General features: G+C 40.6%; 1 protein-coding gene across 1 annotated transcript in view; it reads right to left on the bottom strand.

The window, feature by feature from the left end:
* The window catches only part of DCT (dopachrome tautomerase), a 54445-nt gene extending 35570 nt beyond the window's left edge, over positions 1-18875 (bottom strand). Inside the window, exons 1-6 of the mRNA XM_005882392.2 lie at positions 18101-18875; positions 12932-13231; positions 10546-10646; positions 10242-10408; positions 7905-8084; positions 6189-6324 (exon numbers count right to left, since the gene is read on the bottom strand). Coding sequence (XP_005882454.2) covers positions 6189-6324; positions 7905-8084; positions 10242-10408; positions 10546-10646; positions 12932-13231; positions 18101-18470 — 1254 coding nt within the window. The 5' untranslated portion in view covers positions 18471-18875. The remainder of the gene's footprint in view (positions 1-6188; positions 6325-7904; positions 8085-10241; positions 10409-10545; positions 10647-12931; positions 13232-18100) is intronic.
* Positions 18876-20457: the final 1582 nt, after the last annotated feature.

Raw genomic sequence — 20457 nt, 5'->3', positions numbered from 1 at the left:
CCCCCCCCCCCTGCCAGTGAACAAATTTTTGTGCACCGGGCCTCTAGTTTATAAGAAGAGAAATAAAAACTAAACTTACTAAAGTACCATTTTCACCTATCATATTGGCAAAGATTACAAAGTGTAATAACACACTGTACTAATGAGAGAGAGCAGAAAATTTGTCACTCTGCTACACAGCTGGTAGGAGGGAAAATCAATTAACCTTCTAAAAGGCACTTTGCCAGTATCTATAAAAATTTCAAAGACATTTATTTAATCTTTGACCCAGCGATTCTAGTCTCTCAACTTACCCTACATATTCACTTATTGCAGCATTGTTTGTAAAGCAAAAGATTATACTAGTAAATCACCCAAATGCCCATCAATAGGAGACTGATTAAAAATTGTAGGGTAAATCCATTCTATAGACTACCATACATCCCTAAAAAAATGAAAAGGAATAAGTAAGCCTGATATGGAGTAAAAAAAAAGCTGGTAGGGAGTGATTTAGAATAGGAAAATATAAATGAAGTCACAAAAGTGTCTATGGTATGCTACCATATAAGTAAAAAAGTAGGAAGAAATCTATAAACATATGTGTTCATATTAATAAAACAATAAATCAAATCAGGGAGAACAGAGGACATGATCTTGGATAGCTGGGAGGTACTTGTGGATAGTTTCTTCAAATTGTGCCTTCACATTGCAACCACTTACATGCATTAACTATTTTAAAATTTAAAATTAAATGTTACTCAAAGTACTAGTCTAATTATGACTTTTTAAAGAAAGATAAGTAAAATAGATCTATTTTTATAAGTGCTTCACTCTTGGGGAGAGAAAAGCATTGTCCTATGTACTCCTTTTTTAAAATTGCAACTGAAATCATATTGACTCCGAGATATTTTATACTTGTTATTTTTACTAATTATTAATATTATTAATTTTACTGCAGCCTAGAATAGTAGAGTCAGACGGGATCTTACAGGATTAACCTAGTGTAATCCATCAGATCTTTGTTTTCAGAAACTTGTTTTCTCTTTTCTTGCTTTAGATTCCTAAATTCCTACCTTATTCAATTGACTGTCAATGTTAGGAAATGCCAGTGTTAGGAAATTAAGGCTATTTGTACGTCTTATTACCTTTAAAATTTCAGTGTAAAAGGTAGAGAACAAATACAAGCTGTCAGTGGGTATTAACCATGCAACCTGCTCATTCCCCAGCCACTGAGGAATAGAAAGAATTAGAATTTGCCAGTTTAGTTTCTAAAAGGATAATAGCCCTAGCCGGTTTGGCTCAGTGGATAGAGCTTTGGCCTGCAGACTGAAGGGTCCCAGGTTCAATTCTGGCCAAAGGCACATGCCTGGGTTCAGGCTCGATCCCCAGTGGGGGGGGCATGCAGGAGGCAGCCGATCAGTGATTCTCTCTCATCATTGATGTTTCTATCTCTCCCTCTCCCTTCCTCTCTGAAATAAAAATATATTTAATAAATAAATAAATAAATAAATAAATAAATAAATAAAAGGATAACACATGTACACTCTAAGAACAGTATCCTTAGAAGTTGGTGAGAGAATTACCAGTCTCTCCATAGCTACTTTCATGCCAGCTGACTCAACTATTTAACTCTACAGTCTATTGGGTTTCCTGTTTTTCCCCCCTAGGTTATATCTATATTTAATAGAAAACAGCACCACTTAGCTGTGACCTAATCTTATTTTCCATGATAAATATGTGCATTTCCTTCAATTAGTTTAGAAATTATTAGAATTTCAGACATTAGTTCAGAGATTTTTTTCTGATTTTATCATTATACCTTCTTTTACTCATTACTGTGATTACATATAACTTTATACCTTTCTTGCTTGAAGAGATTTCACACAAAATAATTTTAATAAATGCATTCAGTATATTTGCATGAATTGCCTCATGAATTTGAAATTCCAGAAGCTATAACTCTGTTCACTTAAATGCATTAACCTGGCTCTCAATATGTGAAGACTCATTTAAGGCCAAATTGGTTTTAAAATGAAACTCTTTGTAAATAGACTACACTATTTGTGAGTTCTGGAACTACCGCTAAAACATTATTCCTTCAGTGCCTTCAAAGAAAGGCTGGCACTTTTTGCTTATTTATATGCACATAACATATCCCAAAGAAAATCAAAATTTAAATATTAAAGGCATTAAAAGTAATGAAGACAATGATGATTAAACATCTAGTATCTTTGAACTACATGTAAGTCATGGAATTCCTCATCCATAAAGTCATAAGGTGGGCTTCCAACTAGAACAGGGAGAGAAATCTGACTAAAGAGATATCCCTATTGTATAGAAGGGACATTGATCTTTAGAGCAGGGGTTAGCAAACTAAAGCCTGTTGCCAAATAGGGCTTAGCACCCATTTTTACAAATAAAGCTTTATTAGAACACCACTCTCATTTGTTCATACATTGTCTATGGCTGCTTTCATGCTACAATGGCAGAGTTGAGTAGCTGCAACAGAGATTGTCCAGCCTGCAAAGTCTAAAATACTTGTTACCTGGCCACTCGGAGAAAAATGTTGCCAAGCTGTGTACACTCACTGGGCTTTCTCAAAAGGAGGAAATAAGACACAGCAGTCCTTGAGACGTAGGATGCTGAAAATCAAATTGCTAGGATCATCATTATTCCCTTTAGTAGGAGAGAAAGATTTGGGGCATAATTCTCTATTTGTCAGAGGATTCTGCTTTTCTACTCATCATATTTTGGAGTACTGGATAAGGAGTATTGTGCCTTTTTTTTTCTTATGAATATGTATGGTGTGTACAAATGATACACAATTGAAAGTGCATGTTTTAGGCCATAAAAAAAAGAATGAAATATTACCATTGCAACAGCATGGATGGACTTAGTGGGTAATGTGCTAAGTGAAATAAGTCAGTCAGAGAAAGACAAATACCATATGATTTCACTTATATGAACAAAGTACATGAACAAACAAAACAGAAATAGACTCATAGATACAGAAAACAAGCTGATGGTTGCCAGAGGGGAAGGGGGTGGAGGGCTGGGGGAAAAAGGTGAAGGGATTAAGAAGTACAAATTGGTAGTTACAGAATAATCATGGGGATGTAAGGTACAGCATAGAAAATATAGTCAATAATATTGTGATAACTATGTATGGTTCCAGGTGGGTGAGTACTTCAAATATCAGGGGTGAATCACTTTGTAAAATATATGACTGTCTACCTACTATGCTGTACAGCTGGAACTAATATAAAATAATATTGAATGTCAGCTGCAATTGAAAAATAAAATTAAAAGAAAGAATATGTATGTTTTAATAAAAACTTATTTAGAGATATATAGTATAGATAAATAGAAGTATAGCTCTATAGCAGAGAAGTTAAGCACCAGAAATGCATAGGTATAAGCTGATGGCTGAGGTGATAGCCAAAATAATGGAGTGAAATACCAAGTTAGAACAAGGCAGACATCTTCCAGAAGAGCAAAGATGGCTGAGGAGACCTAATAGGTAAGCTTTCCCTCACCCCTTCTTATTAGTGGTTGGGACCAATAGTTCACATTTGTGACAACCCCTTCATTTATTGCTACCACACAGATGGGAGATACATTTTTTAGAAAGAAGGAACAGCTCCAGCAATTGCCCCCGTCTGGGGATTTCTTACGGCTCTCTCTTACCAAGCTTTTATCTATCTGGGAGTCCAGAACACTCCCTCAGCCTTCACACCACCAGGCAAGCTGAAAGTCGTGGCAGCTATACCTTTCCCCTCCCTCTTCGAGTCTCCTTCTTTTTGTACTCTGGATGGAGTAAAAATAATAATCATCTTTGAAATACCTCTGACTTTGTCTTGTCAGTAAATCACCTTAAGGCACAACTGTCTGCTAAAGAGAACAAGATGAATCTTAATTAAGGTTTAGAAATTCAAATGCAATACACAGTTTTCTAATTCTTTTCCACCAACTACTATAAAACACATTGATATTCTTGAGATATTCATGTTGCACTTGACAGTTTCTATACTGCCTTCATAATACCCTAATTTATTATGAGTTGCTTTAAGGAACACAACACTTTTACCCAACACCAGACAGAGGCTCTACATAGTTCAGTGAGGCGCCCACACTGCCCAAGGCAGGACTGAGTGAAACTGATTTGATTTGTAATCCTGTGCACTTTTGATTTAGTCGTGTGGCCTCCCAGGAGTCCAGAAAAATAAACTGCTATACACTGATGGTTTCAGAATGCACTTTGCTATGGACTGAATTGTGACCCCATCCTCCCCCAAATCCATATGTTGAAGCCTTAATCTCCAATGTGACTATATTTGGAGATGGGACCCATAGGGCGGTAATTAAGGTTAAATGAGGTCATAAAGGTGAGACCTTTAGATGATAGGATTAGTGTTCTTCTGAGGACACACCAGGAGTCCACTCCTTCTCTCTGAATAATAATATTAACTCGAAATACTGGCAAAATAAAAAAGGACCAGGAGGGAAATTTCTTCTTTAATTGCTCTGAAACCATCTATCCAAGATAGGTGAGTAAGCCAGGGCAAGTGGAACAGGGAAAGGGAGACAGACAGTTAAAAGGCCAAGCAGTTTACAGCTATCTAGTAAATCACAAAACCCTCTCTTCTGTTACCAAGACACTTAAGAGTAAATGGTTTACACTTTTCCTCCCCAACCAGAGGGCAAATAGCTTAAATCAACCTACTCAGGAAGATAGATAACAGAAATCCGATTAATGCCATTTGTTCCAACACAACCAATGATGGATCAAGTTAAGGGAATAAATCTCCTTTTGGTGCATCAGCATAAAGCTGATGAATATTCTGCTGAGATCCTCCCCTAAGACCTTCCTTAAACTCCCTTTAAAGCCCTCAAGGCGAAGGACCCAGGGCACATTCTCACTCCCAGGAACACACCCACACCTTTCTTGCCCCTCAGGTATTCATCTCCTAAACTCTAAGGCTCCCCATGAGACTTGCAACCAGGAGCGCAATAGGCAGTGGCAGCTCTTCCCAGGCTGACCCCCTGGACCTGTCCCCAAGGCCCACTTTTCTCTGACTTTGTAGTGAGTCAAAGCAGCCCACCTCACCTCACCTTTCTCATAAAATTTCTAGGGAGCCAAAGCAGCCCAGCCTACCTTTCCTGTTGCTTCTTCTATTGTAAGCTCTTGTTTTATTTTCCCTGGCTTTAATTAACGTATTCTCAAAATACCTGGACTCGTGTTATAAAATCTTTCCTAAACTAAATCAAGAACCCACAAGCTACAGGCCAGCCAGAGGTAGACCTGATGCAGACCCAATTTCTATCTAGTAACAACAGGACCAAAGAATACACCTTCAGGTTTGCAACCGACCCAGCTCAGTTTGTCATTTCAGCTCTAACAGGTTTTTTTATACTATATGGGGGGGGGGGGGGGGGGAGGGTAGTGGCCATAGGCCATATGTCCCCCATCTCAAGTTGATTTGCTACTAGGTGGTGTGTAACAATGAAAGCAAGTATAAGACCAAATTCTAGTAAACCTACAAACACTTATTAGCAAGTAGACACAGAAATAAATGAAAGAACCTGTTCTTGTACACCCAGGGACATCCATGCTCTCCTCTGGCAAGTGTCTTGCATGGAAGATTCACTCTGAAGTGGACACAATGATATCTGACAACTGGAGCAGCCAAGCTCAATCAGAATGCTTTGCGAAGTGAGGTGACCAGAACCCAACACCAATTAGAGCTTTGGACCGTGTGTGCTGCTTCAAAGGTGCCAGATTGCTGGACTTCATGCAAGGGTCATGGTGTCTGCAAAGTCCTTGCAGCCCACCACTTCTCTTCAATACCACTAATTTCACCAATTAGAAATCATTTCTCGTTATGCTGACTTATGGTATAAATTATGCTAAATTATGACATAATATTTAATATCATTAGGCTAATTTCTGAATCGACCTCTGGACAGTAAACTCCTATCTAGGATCATTCCAAAGCTAACCATCTCCAAAGCACAAGTTTCTGATAAGGGGACTTCAAATGCTCTCTAACCACACCAATGGTGCAGATTAAAATTAATTTACATAGGCATACATCCCATTGTTTACACAGAGAATAAAACACATACCAAACTTCAATCTTACTGAAAAGCAAATAAATTCAACATATTATGTAGAAAATCTTTCATCTATGCTGAAGCTTTGAACTTACCACAAATATGGGATCATTGGCTGCAGAATGTGGCAAAGCATTTGTCCCGTTCAGGAAGGAATGAACCAAATTGTGAAGGCTCATCACTTGGGAGTCCAGGGTTCCATCTGCTTTATCAAACCCCTCCAGGGCATTCCTGAGAGGAATCGGTATGTCAGCAACAACAGTCACAAATTGATAAAGGCTTTTCATTTGCCCCAGCCTACTGAGTCATCTTCTAATTTGAGATTGGGTAGGGAAATGGGGAGCTCTGCCATGGCTCATTAACTAAGAAGTAGCCCAAACCGTTAATGATGATCTCCTCTAAGGGGAGGGAACTCTTATTCAGCGCTGGTTCTGCACCTGCTCAGTTGGGTTATATCTCTTTAGTGTCTGTATGACAATTTTTCACCTTCACATCTGTCTCCTAGGCCAGGCAATGAACTCCTAGAGAGCAGTTTTCTTCTGAGTTTTATTAACAGGACTCAATACCACACCCAGCACATGGTCTGTGATCAGTAAACGTTTTTGAATCAACATATACTCTTATATTCCTATTTCTCAACTAAATAGACCTGCCGCTTGACTGTAATATATATTCAGTGTTCTAAACATATCCCCAAATTTCCCTTTCTTTTTTTTTTAACCTTTCCATTTTCAGTGTCCATACCCTAACTCAGTGATCTTCAAATTGAAGCATATAACAGCATCACTGGAGAAAAACACTTATTTCATACCCCACTTCCAGAGTTTCTGACTCAGTAGGTTCAGGCGGGGTCCTACCAATTTATATTTCCAGCCAGTTCCAAGGTGATGCCAATTATGGTTGTCTGGGCACCACACTTTGAGAACCACTCCCTTAAATCTATATGGAATGCAATCTGTGTCAAAAGCATTTTTATCACAATGGAAAACTAATGCATGTTTCTTTTCAAGATAATCTTAAAAGTTGCCCTTTACGTCACCTTTGACACTACCCTGAGGACTGTGCCAGCCTATCACAGACCCTGAGATCTGTTACACTTAGCACAACCTCTGCATTTAAGTTCAGTCTACCCACACCCTGGCCCCAAATAACCCATCAGTTATGTAATTTATACACAGAAAAGAGAGAAAATCGAGTTTGGGAGAAGAATATGAATCTATCCACCATTTCTTTTTGGAGTCTCATTTATCTTTGTTTAAAATATTACTTATATACATACATACATATTTCTCATAATTCTTAAGGTATATTTAGAGGGAGAAAATTATTAGCTGACCTTTAAATTTCAAGCATAGTAATGTTATTGCTGTGTTATAATTTGAGTTGCATGAAGCCTGTAATTCCCCTCTGAGATATCAGACCCCCATTTTAAGGTCTATGGCAGGCAGATTTAAAAAAAAAAGACAGAAAAGTATAAGAAAGATCATGAGCAAAATTATTTTGGCAAATATTTTTAAAATACTATAGTTGATGAGGTTCCCTGGTTCTGAAGACTATATCTATATGTGTACAGAAATTCGAAATATTTAAAAATGGTTCTAAATAGCTAAATTATTAAAACTGCACTATTAATTATAGTGGGTGGATGATGACTTTTCTAACACTAATTCCTGGTTATCCTGTCTTATCAAGCCCCTCCATTACTTAGTTTTGTCTCCTAACACCTGAATTTCCTTTCAATTCATTTCAACCACAAGCATGAAAACCTAAGTGTGGTCAAGTGCCCGTCTTACACAGCTCAGAGCACGTACCTGAAGCTGAAGGTAGAGTTCTGGAAGAAAGGAGGATTGTCAAACTGCTTGAGAGACAGACAACCTTCTATGTCTTTTAAGGATGGCAATTTCTCACCGTTTCTTCCCGCTTGATTTCTTCTCAACAAACCTTCATAGGTTCCATTACACAGAGTGACCCGGCGGTTGTAGTCATCTAAGCTAAGATTTGTACGGGGATTACAAAGAAGATGTCTTAATGTGTCGATAGTATCATAACTTTGGGCCAAGCATACAATAAAATGTATTACAGTTACCTTAAAGGGTCAAAGATATGTGGTAAAAGTACTACCTCCAAAAGTAATTATGTATTAAAGACTTTCAAAAACATAGATGCAAAACTATAATATGTGAATAGATATGCATAATCATTATATTTACTATTCCACTGGAGAGACTGTAAGAGGGCTTACAGATAAGATGTTGATTCCTATTATGTGCATTTGAATCTTGAGTGATTGAAGAGAGAAGAGGGTGACCAGTACTATACAAGCTAAGCCAATTGGGGCAGAAGGGCCTATGTACTAGTAAAGCCTTTAGGCAAACTGAAGGCAAATGGAGGTGGCCAGAGTGAAAACAGATAAAACAATACAGAGAGGAGGTATTGGGGCAAGCGCTGTATTAGCAAATGCTCTAGGGCAGTGGGGATGGTCATGTCATGAACATGGAGACTGAGGAAGTTCCATGCCCCCAAAAGATTATATTCCCCAGGCCTGTGGTGGTCTGACATTCCACCATCAGAATGCCATCCCACTGAGAAATAGCAATTTAGAGCTGTTTCTGAGAGGGTTTTAATGGATAGTACCAGGGATGTGGGAATAGAATCAGCGCACAGGAGGATGAGAGAGGCGAGTCCCCTAACACTAGGCAGGGGGGGAATACCAAGCAGGCCTCCAAGGCAGCATTTCCAAGTGTGTTCCAGTGAGGTGGTCTGTGAAATAGGGGTGCCAGGGTGATGTAAATGTAGGCCCCTCTTGAAGAGTAATAATTCGCTTATAGAAGAAAAGCCCTGAGACATTCTGAAACTAAAAAAAAACCTTTTTTAGTCAGCATTCCCTAAATTTATAGAAAACTCTGTCACATACCACCTGTTAATACCTCAAGGCATTAAAAGAAATGGTGCTTTATGAAATTATGCTAAGTCACGCAAAAAGCACTTGTTAACGTCCCCCTGTGGTGTGGAGCACTGTTCATAGGGCTGTAGCAAAAGCTTAGGATCGAGCGATGGGATCCTGCAAGCTAGGCTTCCACCCCTGAAAGTACGCACATGCCCCGGCTCAGGGGTGTTGACATTGAAGCTTTGTGCCCTGGACAGGGGAGCTAGCTCAGCAGGGTTAAAAACAGGATTTTGTAAGAAGCAAATGAATAAAGAAATCCTCTTGGGAAATTTTTTTCTGAGATCTGTGCCAGGAAAGAGAAACAAATTCAAGGACTCACTGAGGACAGACTTCTTCCTGGACTGCAGGCTGCTTACCTTCTTCTGTGTTCTTCAGTACTTGGAGCCCGTCCTCCCCCATCCCTCTCAACTCCCAGCACCCTGTGGTCCAGCCACACCACACTGCTTCCAAAGACTTTCTAGCTTCATATATGATATTCCCTCCACCTAGGACACACTCACCACCCTCCTCTACTTGGTTGAGGTCTGTGCCTCCTTAAAGTCTCAGAATAATCATCTCTAGCTCTTAGAGTCTTTCCCTACCCCTCTCCTTGGCTTTGCACATACATCTATTATGATACTTCCAACCTTGTATTGTAATTTATCTACAAGCATCCCGCCTTTTTAAATATAAAACAATATTTTTAAAAAGCTATATCTTATTCATCCTTATATTCCTAGCACTATTACAATGCTTAGAATATGACTGGTGCTAAAATAGTTGCTCTCAAAATGATGGCCAAGCACATTCAACTCACACATGTGTCTTTCATCACTTTTTTTTTTAAATCCTCATCTGAGAATATGCTTTTTTATTGATTTTAAAGAGGGAGGAATGGAGGGGGTGGAGAGAGAGAGAGAGAGAGAGAGAGAGAGAGAGAGATTGGTTGCCTCCCTCATGTGCCTCTACCAGGTATCAAACCCACAACCCGGGTATGCGACTTTTCAGTGCATGGGACTACACTCCAACCAACTAAGCCTCACCGGCCAGGGCCATGCCTCTATTTTTTATGAAAGAGTTCAGAATTTTTAAAAATCCTACCTCCCCCAGGAAAGTCATTTGCAGAAACATGTAAGCAGAACCCAACATGCACTAGAAACAGAAATATAAAGTGACTCGCCATCTCGCAGACATAAGAAAACCCAGTGTCAGATGTGATTACCTATCACAGACAATTTCCCAGCTGGAGAATCTTGAGTTCTGACTAATCAGAGTCGGATCATCTTGTCTTGCTGCCCCGAGCAGTTGGTCTGTACACACATCACACTCATTCCTCCCAGTGGCAAAGTTCCAGTAGGGCAAAGCAAAGGACTCATTGCCAATAAGTCGCTAAAAGCAAAGGACATGCCTAGTCACTTAATCCAGCCATCAGATAGAACAGGAAAGCATATAATGCAAAGGATGTTATGGGTCTTCACCAAATGTATAACAAAATGTAAGGAACCAAAAGTATGGTTTTCACCAACCTGGAGATCTCTTTCCAGCCACAACAAATGGTACCGATGCCAGGTGACAAAGGCGGGTCCTTGGTGTGAGAAATCAATGGCCTTGTAGGGGCGCCCTGGTCCTAAAACAATTGGGAAGCTAATTAGACACCACAGAACAGAGTTTTTAAAAAGTTAAACCTTACCTAGGATGTGTCTGCAAAGCCAATAAATCCATGGTGTTTTAGTCCAAAATAATTGTTTTTGTCATTTATCTTTCTGAAAGCAACAATAAAATCATTTCAGAATCAACTGGCACTTTTAGGGTGAATTCTTCAACTCTCAAAAGTTTGAATGTCAACGGAGACCCAGAGAAATTCAGATCACTTTCAGCTTTAAAAGTCCATGTTATATATTTAATGAAATCAGAGTCTCCAAAGGAATAGATCATTTAAGACCTAAATGAAATATATTTTTAAAAGATATTTTCTAACCGATTCTTTACAAATGAATACATTTACAAGGGAAGGATTAATTAAGAATAAAGCATCTTCTAATGCACTCAGTCTAATTCAGCATTTATATAACCAAAAAGAACTTTCACGGATTTTGCCTTAGCCATCAATCAGTTAGAACTACTGGCTGACAAGTGTGGTCGCCGACACTAGAAGAGAGAAAAATACATTCAAACCAACGTGGCTGGCCACTGGAAATGCCAATTTTACTGAAAAGTTGTGGGCCATTTAATGACCTCCCTGCTGCCTGTTCCATCCTTCTTCCCCCTTTCATAACAGCTTTTGATGGTTATGTAGAAACTTTAGCTAACTTTAGTTCTTTTTCAAAGTACCTATAATAACTTCAGAGAGCTGAACAGACATGAATATAAATTTAATTCCTAGATACGACCAGAAACTATAGTTTTTCTTTTACTCTTGAGACACTAGCCTCTCATAAAGCAAAAATTCCTCAGAGTCAGGACGGGAAAGCTATAAAGGTTTATTGCCAGAAGAGCCTCCTTATCTATCGATAGAGAAAGACAGATGCGTACTTGAGAGGCAAGTGTTTTAAAGACACATGGAGGAAAGGACTGCAGTTGCTGCTGTTGGCTGTGCAGCCCTTTTTAAATGTTTTAACCCAGAAAAAGTTTAAAGTTCTCAAAACAGAATGATGATGGAGAATAATATTGTATGTCAACTATAATGGAAAATTTTGTTTTAATTCAAAAAATTAAAGTTAAAATTTAAAAAATGATGAGGGAAAATCAAGTGATGGGGAAACAGTGATAAACACGAGGACAGACAATTCCAAATAAGAAGGGGACTATTCAAAGTGAGCTTCATGTCCTCATGAACCCTCACCCCAGTGAGGGTCTCCCAAAGTGGGAATAATAGCAGGTATAACCAAAGGTTCAGAACTGCACTAAGCAGACCCTGGAATGGACTCAGCCCCTCTGGAACAAACTAGGGTTTATGGCTTTCACCTGAGTAAAAAACGACTGAGGATGGAGCAGAACCTACTAGATTAATGAAGTTCCTCCCATTCCAAGTTCTACCCAAGCCCCAATTTTTAGGATCCAGAAGGGCAAGGCACCATTTTCTCAAGCATCAAACATAACTATAGTCCAATAACTGAGCCAGAAGGAACACTACATTGTTGTGGCTATGCTTTTTCTTGACAATACAACTCCAGAAAAACCCTGGGGATCCCAGCAGGGCATGGGCACCGTAGATGATGACCTGGGAGTCTAAAGACTAATACGTGTGAGTTTACTGGTAATGACACGCTTCCAAAACACACTCTAATTCTGCCCAAAGAAGTGTCATGTGGTTTAGCATGTGTTTAGTTAATTCCTCTAATTTGAAGAAAAGGTCAGAGAGGGCTCCCATGGCCAGATTTAAAAAATGTTTGCTGCTGGAATCAAAAGAAATTTGCCTTGCCCTGGCTGGTGTGGCTTAATTGGCACTGACAGGTGGCCAGTTCAAGTCCTGGTCAGGGCACATACCCTGGTTTTGGGCTCTATCCCCGGTAGGGGGCGTGCAGGAGGCTGCTGGTCAATGTTTCATATCGATGTTTCTCTCTCACGCTCTCTCTAAATTCAATAAAACTATTTTTTAAAGGAATTTGCCTTCAATTCACCATCTCTTGCCTTTGAGAATTAATAGCTTTGTAGACAAGATTGGACTTCAAACTCAAAACACAAACTACAGGAGAGAACATTTTCAAATGTCTGCAGCTGATATGCAGGAAGAAACTGCTCCAGCCTAACTTTAGGCAGCATTTGACAGTTCTCTGACTTTTTCACACACCTACCCCTTCCTTCCGGTTGTGCTCTTGTTAATTAACTTGTCTGAAATTACTTTCCATCCAACTACCCCACCCCCAAACACAAACCGATGATAATATACGTTAATCTAAGGGGAAAACCCACCTAATAATGTATCTCTAACAGAATAATAATGAAGCCACACAAAGAAATCATAAATGCTGCAGTTGGCGATCTGTGGCTGGGTCCCGTTGGGCCCAAGCAGGCCCAGCCAGTGTTGCGTGGTGATCACGTAGTCAGGGTGTGTGGTGTTCTTTGCGAGGTCTAAGGCACCCAAGAACTGCTCCCTCTCCTGAGGGGTCAAAAAATGAATGTTCTTTCGAATAACTGGTGGTTTCTTCTGATCACAGTTGGGGCCAGTCCAGCCAAACTTGCAGTCTCCACAGTTAAAGCCAGCAAAGTTTCCTAGAGTATTAGGGATGGGGGCGGGGCGGGGAGAGAGAGAGAGAGGGAAGAAGTAAGTTTATGTTTTTTGGAATAAATTTCTGAAGTTGAACTTTGGGATAGAATGGATGAGAAGATGACGGTGCTTGCAAGGGAGAAAAGAAAGCCAATTTCCTTCCCTTACTCTCTTGAAATGTTTGTATCTCAAAGTGAACTGGACACTAGAGTGTTCCCTAGAAATTTTTCCTGCAAAGAAACAGGATATCAAGTGTATTACATGCTGTTATGGACTCAACTCTGTCTCCCCCCCAAACTAATATGTTGAAGTCCTAACCCCTAGGACCTCACGATATGACTGTATTTGCAGACAGGGTCTTTAAAGAGATAATTAAGTTAAAAGGAGGTCATTTGAGTGGCCCCCTAATCTGCTATGACTGGTGTCCTTATAAGAAGAGGAAAGTTAAACACAGATAGTTGCACAGGTAGTGATGACACAGGTAGAAGACAGCCAAACCTGCCAACATCTTGATCTTGGACTTTAGGCCTCCAGAACTGTGAGAAAATGAATTTCTGTCAGCTAGTCTGTGGTGCTTTATGATAGCACTAGCAATCTAAACGCATGTTGTCATCTATACTCTCCTTCCTCTCATGGGTCATGCAGGGTGTCCCTTCCTAATTCTCTCTATCTCCCTACCTGAGACCGAGCGGCAGCCTCAATGTCCACCTGCTAAGCCCTGCTATCCTGTGGCATACACGAAAAGGCTGACACAAGACAGTTCATTGGTTTAGAGGAGAGAATATACACTAAGCTAAAGGTGAAACCAACCTATGTAAGCTGATTTCCAAGAATTCAGGTGAAATCTAACATTAAGAAAGTTGGTTCATTTCACAAAGGAGACAGAGTTAATGCAAAATCAATGAAGACTGGAAGATCATAAAGGTGAATTAGCTGCCATGGTGTCAGGAAGTGCACGTCACTGCGGGTTCCCTGTGTTTGTGCAGATGTCTCTGCTCTTTCAACCCAGAGAATGAGAACTAGGCAACCGATTGATGTGTCTCTCTCACATCCATGTTTCTCTCTGTCTCTTACCCTCCCTTCCACTCTCTCTAAAAATCAATGGAAAAATATCCTCAGGTGAGGATGAACAAAAAAAATTGTATATCAACTATTATTGAAAAATAAAAAAATTAAAAATTCATGTTACACCATGTCTCAGAGAAAATATTCCAAAGCTCTGCAGATCCTTTTCATTTTTTAGCTTCTAAACCTGATCTCAAAAATCTGTTAAAATGCTGATGACAACTGAAAAGTGCAACAATTTAAAACCCTAGCACCCAAATGTTTATTTCTTTAATTTAGACTTCCTAGTAGTTCCTTACATCAATTTAACATGTTATTTTTTTCCCCTTAATCCACCATAGCTACAGCAAAAAATAAAAATAAAAAAATAGAGGGCTCTTTTAGAAATGAAGAGAAAGAAAAAATAAAGGATCCCTAGATACCAATCTATCTAGCACTGAGTATGTCCTTGAGCAAAAAATAAAATTAAAAAGACAAAGTCCAATATCTACTTAGGACTGGGATAAAAATGGAAAGAGACTAAGGGCAACCAAACAATGCACGTTCCTACACGAACTACATCAGCTCAACCTCAGAAAGCTATTAGGCTAAATAAGCTTAAAGACCACCGATTAGTGGATTTATAAGGAGCTCTAAATAGCTATTCCTTTTAATTAGAGATTCTATTATTTTAATAACAATACTTTATACTCACATAGGGCCTTTCATCTACAGAGCTCAAAAGGATTTTACAGGTGTGGTTTCATCATTATCCCCATTCCAGAGATTGAAAAATGGAGGCACTTAGTCACTTGTACAAACAAGAAGTTCTCAGACAACTATTCAAAAACTATTTGGTGTGCATGTTTTTCAAAAGTCTAAAGACACAGCTGCAACTGGTTAGTCTCAGAAAAGCCATGTGGCAGGTAGGACTTATAAAGTGAATGGCTAAGTCTCCTGAAATTCAGCTCTTCCTGACAATTAAGTTCAATAACGTTTGTTTTCAATTTATCCCCACAGAGAATAGGGAAATGAGAAATTCTCTAGAGAAGCAACTGCTTATGGATAACAGTATGAATAACAGTATGAATGTTCTTCAAAACTTAAAAATAGAACTATTATATGATCCAGCAATCCCACTTTGGGGTATTTATCCAAAGGAATTGAAATTGAGGTCTCGAAGAGATATTAGTATCCCCACGTTCATTGCAGCACTATTCCCAATAGCTAAGATGTGGAAACAACCTAAATGTCCAGCAATAGATGAATGGTGTACTTATATTTTCACTGATTTAACAAAGTTCAAGGTCATCAGTAGCCTATTTGCCAGAAGCTAATCTATACTTCTATTTTTTTTTAATCCTCACCTGAGAATATTTTTCCATTGATCTTTAGAGAGAGTGGAAGGGAAAGGGAAAGACAGAGAAATATCAATGTGAGAGAAACACATCAATTGGTTGCCTCCTGCACGCACCCCAACCAGGGTCCCGGATGGAAACCCGAGGTATGTGCCCTTAACTGGAATTGAACCTGGGATCCTTCAGTCCACAGGCCAATGCTCTATCCACTGAGCCAAACTGGCTAAGGCTATACTTCTTTAAATTTTGGGTGACCCCAGTGAATTCCAAAGGTCCTATTTGCAAAGTAATTATGAGGCTGTCAGAGAAGAGGGCTTTGGAGCACTCAAGATTAGTTTTAAATCATAAAGACTGGCTCCTAAACCATGAAAAAGCTACCCTAGGAAGGCAAGCAACTCACTCTTTAGGAAGAATATACGGAAAGACATGTGTCTTGCTTTGGGACATATGACACATCACAGTGATTACTGTGCCTACTAAATAACTTTCCAGCTCAGTCACTAAGGACTTAGTCTGGTGCCCTGAGACCCAAAGAAAAAGACCATCTTCCCAATGTAAGTGGAGCCATCCAAAGTGAGGATGGAAAGAACTATGGTGCTGTATGAGTCTAGATAAATCAACTCATGGAAGAGGGGGGTAAGCCATAACCTGGTAGTGGGTCTCAGAAGTATCATGGCTGTGACAATGGCTGGAGTTGGAGACCATACACCATACACCTTGAGGAAGCCCTGCTTCCTTTGATTGGCTTATGAATGTGAGAGGTCCTTACAGTCTGGACTTACAGGACAGGCCCTGTTTCTGGCCCTCTGCCTCGTAGGTATGTTTATCCTCCTCAGAGCAGGGGATCCCTTTTATGTTTTGAATGTAGGCCACTGTGACCCCAAGTTTCTGTCACTTCTAGAGAAATATTTATAAGCATTCCCTCAGGAAAGAGAAATTACAATTATCCCTTCTATTCTGCCACTCTCTGTTCTTCCCATCCCCATCTTTTTTTAAAAAAACTTGTAACACAGGTCAAAAAGATAAAGTAGATGGTGATAAGAAGAATGGACATTTATATCTGATTTCTTAATACCTTCTGTCTCAGAGATTTCCAACCTGTGTACTTGCGGTACTCTAACATTGATTGATCTGGAAATAAGTGTTCTGGAAGAAATTTTGATTCAGTCCATACAAAGAAATTACTGTGTGGTGTGGTTTCCAATCACCCAAGTAATATGAAACCTGCTGTTTCTCATTAGACTACAAAGCCATGAGAACCTACGAGATAATGTCTATAGAAACAAATGCTCAATTGGTTTAGAAAAATGGACAGTAATATTCAATATGCTATTAAAAAACTCCTGGTCACAATTAATACTCAAGGCAAAATTAATAATTTCTTTGAGTCATAGAATTAACAATATGACTACAAAATGATTATAAAGCCAGAATTATTTTTGAAGTTTAAAAATACCAACATCACTCCTACTTTAATATCACAATCTTTTGTACATTCTCTTAGTTTACTTTTTACAACCTTACATAGTTCAATTCTCTGTATTTTCCAGGGTTTTGGTATCATATAAAAATATAATACAACATAATTTAAAAAAGAAAACCCCTTATGCAGCTGGACACTGCAGGACAGTGTCGAAGGGCTTTGCTAAAGTTGCCGCTTATGTTTTCTGTGTTTCAAATGCCCTGCCGGCCTTTGAGAGTTTGTCATGGCTGTCACAGCTGCTGAGCATGGAGGGAGCCCAGTGAAGAGGACCTGAGAAGGCTCAGAAGAGCCAGAGGCATAAGAAGTGCGCAGGGATTTCAAAGAAACGGATCATAAGAGAGACCAAGGCCGAAAAGAGGGACACTGCGCAACTGTGAAATGCCCACATCGAACCCAGAAAAGAGAGAGAAAAGCCATTGCTCTCTGATAATAATCCTCCCTCCCCAGATCACAGAGACAGCTTGGCCCCGCCACATCTCTCCAGCTTTGGCAACGTTACGACCCAGGCATAACGTCCCCCTGCGTGAGACCTGTCGAAATCATTCGAAACTCGGACACTCAGACGACAGAACACCTGCCTTCCACGCCCGTCTTCCAGATGCCAACCTCACCCGCCCCTCTCTTCAACAAGCGCGAACCCATTTCGGGAGAGGGCACTGACTCCATCGTGAAAGGACTTGCTCTGGCTTTCAAAGCTCTCCTGAGCCCTGTAGCTTCCAACAGACAAGCCAATGGTATGTTGGCATGAGTTCAGATAGCCGGGCTTGGCTCATGTCATATTTACTTAGATTCCATAACTACATGTACTAGAGGGCGTGAAGAATCTAAGCAAGACATTAGCCTTCCTCAATTTGCTTCCTACGAGAAACAAACTTGGATTGCCTTGCAGAGCCTGGCCTAGCCGTCTCTTCGCTGGGGCTCCTTTCCCAACTGGGCCCTCCCCACTCAGTTAGGGGCAGGCCAGGTCTCCCCCCGGGGGTCTGCCTCACCTGTGCAGTTGCAGGTCCGGTTGAAGAACTTCCGTGGCCACCGTTCTCGGTCATCCTGGTTTCTCAGGACATAAGGACCACTCCAGGGCCTGGTGTCGGCTTGCACCTCCGTGCACTGGCCCCGGCCCTCTTGAGAGCCACAGATGTTGGCCGGCTCCACACCTAGCGGCGGGCAGCACTCCTTGGCCACCAGGCTGGCCACCGTCATGCAGACCCGGGGGAACTGGGCCCCGGCTCCGGGCAGCATCCCACACCCCAGCCAACTGAGCAGAAGCCCCCACCAAAGAGAGCGCATGGCTTTACAATCGGGGAACTTGCTCTCTCCTCCTTTACTGCTTTCTTCTTGTCTTCCACTCGAGCTCTTGAGCATTCACTCCGTTTTTTATTTTTGTTTGTTTTTGTTGTTTTGTTTTGTTTTTGTATATTTTTGTTTTGCGGTCTGTTCCTCTCCTCTTTAAAAAATACCCGCAAAATCACAGAACCCACGCATGTGCACGTGTGTACATGCACACACACAGACTATTTTATGTGATCCAAACAACTCAAACAAATTTAATTTTATAGAAGCGCCTCTAACAGCCAGATTTAATGAGGGTAGCGCTTCTCACCATCTTCCCCGTTAAATCAGGCTTTGTCTAATTGAGTTAATTTGCAGAGCACTCCAGTCATACTACTTATTATGCTGGTATTTTTAACCCCCCTCCTTTACTCCTTAGCCCATGACTTTAATTGCCTTGAACTCAGTTCAAAAGCCAAACACCGGGCTGCCTTTATTCCGTCTGGGTTGCCAGCCACCGGGCCTCGTGGGGTGTGTGTAAGGGCTGGGAGAAGCCATCATTAGGGGGATTAGTGTTAGAGAAAGCCTCATGGTTAGCACATGACCCAAAGTGCACAATGAAGTAGATAAAGTTTCTGGCTCTGTTTCAAGAGGGTAAAACCATCTTCATTATCTGGGCTCATGTGCGCCAGCCAAGCTTGTGACCTCAGACTTCCCAGGGAGTCAATAGATGCAGTGAGCTCGTTGTCAAAGGCCCTTTACAGACAAGCGTGCGTTGCTAACTACATTCACTCCTGACTGCTCCCTGACGTGCTAGGAAGATCGTTACAGGAGGTCACACAGCTTCAGAAATAAAGAAACATTTATTTAGGGATGGCATACAACGAATTGCTTCGTTCCACAATTAGGGACCCTCTTCCTTCCAAATAATAAGGTACTATTCTCCTATTCTGCACATCCAGGCTGCAGATTTTTTCTTAATTACATGAAGTACCAGCCACAAGAAATTCAAAATTGTCATTATCTAATTGTAAGGAAGGGTTTGCCAGTGACATCTTTGATTTATGCTAAGTTAAGCATTGCCGATCTAGAAGGCAATGCCTCCCCTAGTGCTTCTGGGGCATCGGGGGGAGGGGGTTTGTCCAGATTCGTCAGAGCATCCATTCACTTCTTCACGGTGGAAACAGGACTGTCTGAGTTCCAAAGGGGTCCATACAGACTGCTGACAGTCCAAACAGTTCCTAATACTTTATATTAGGGCATAAAGATACAGAATGTTATTTCCAGAGCAATTTCCTAAGGTTAAAAAAGAATTCTATAGCTGTTCCCATCCCATGTACTTCTATGTCACCCCATGATATTAAGTTGTTGTCTCTAATTAAATGACAGTTTTCAACCCTGACTGTCCACCAAAGCCAGCCTGTACCCCAAGCCCAATGAAGCAGAATCTCTGAGAGTGTGACTTCAGTCTTTTCCATAAGTTCTCTAGGCCGTTCCAATGTGCACTCATTGAGAATCACTGGGTCAGAATAAGACACAGCTACAGTGGAAATGTGGAAATAGAGTCAGCTAAAAGATTCCCGTATGTTAGGTTCCTAAGGCTGTCCTAACAAGCTACCATAGTCTGGGTGGCTTAAAATAACTGAAATGTATTCTCTCACAGTTCTGAGGACCAGAAATTCAAAACCGATGTGTCTGTGGGACTGTGCTCTCTCTGAAGCTCTGGAGGGGCATCCTTCTTGCCTAACCTAGCTTCTGGGGGCTGCCACCATTCCTCAGCATCACTCCAATCTCTACCATGGCCACATGGTCTCCTCTCTTCTGTCTGTGTCTCTCCTCTCAGTGTCTCTTATAAAAATACTTGTCAGTGGCTGTAGGAACCAGCTGGATGATCCAGGATGACCCCATCTTGAGATCTTACATCCACAAAGACCCTTTATCATTTAAGTTCCCTTTCACAGTTTCTGAAGCATGTAATGGCTTCTTGAAGGCCCTATTCAATACACTATGTCATGAAGATGAAGCTTGAACAATACTTGAATTTCAGTATCTCAGATTTGGAAGGGTATTTTGGAGCTCA

This window comes from Myotis brandtii, unplaced genomic scaffold, assembly GCF_000412655.1.
Source record: "Myotis brandtii unplaced genomic scaffold, ASM41265v1 scaffold71, whole genome shotgun sequence".
NCBI lineage: Eukaryota > Metazoa > Chordata > Mammalia > Chiroptera > Vespertilionidae > Myotis > Myotis brandtii.
The sequence above is the reverse complement of the archived record's forward strand: the minus strand, read 5'-3'. Positions and strand labels throughout refer to the sequence as shown.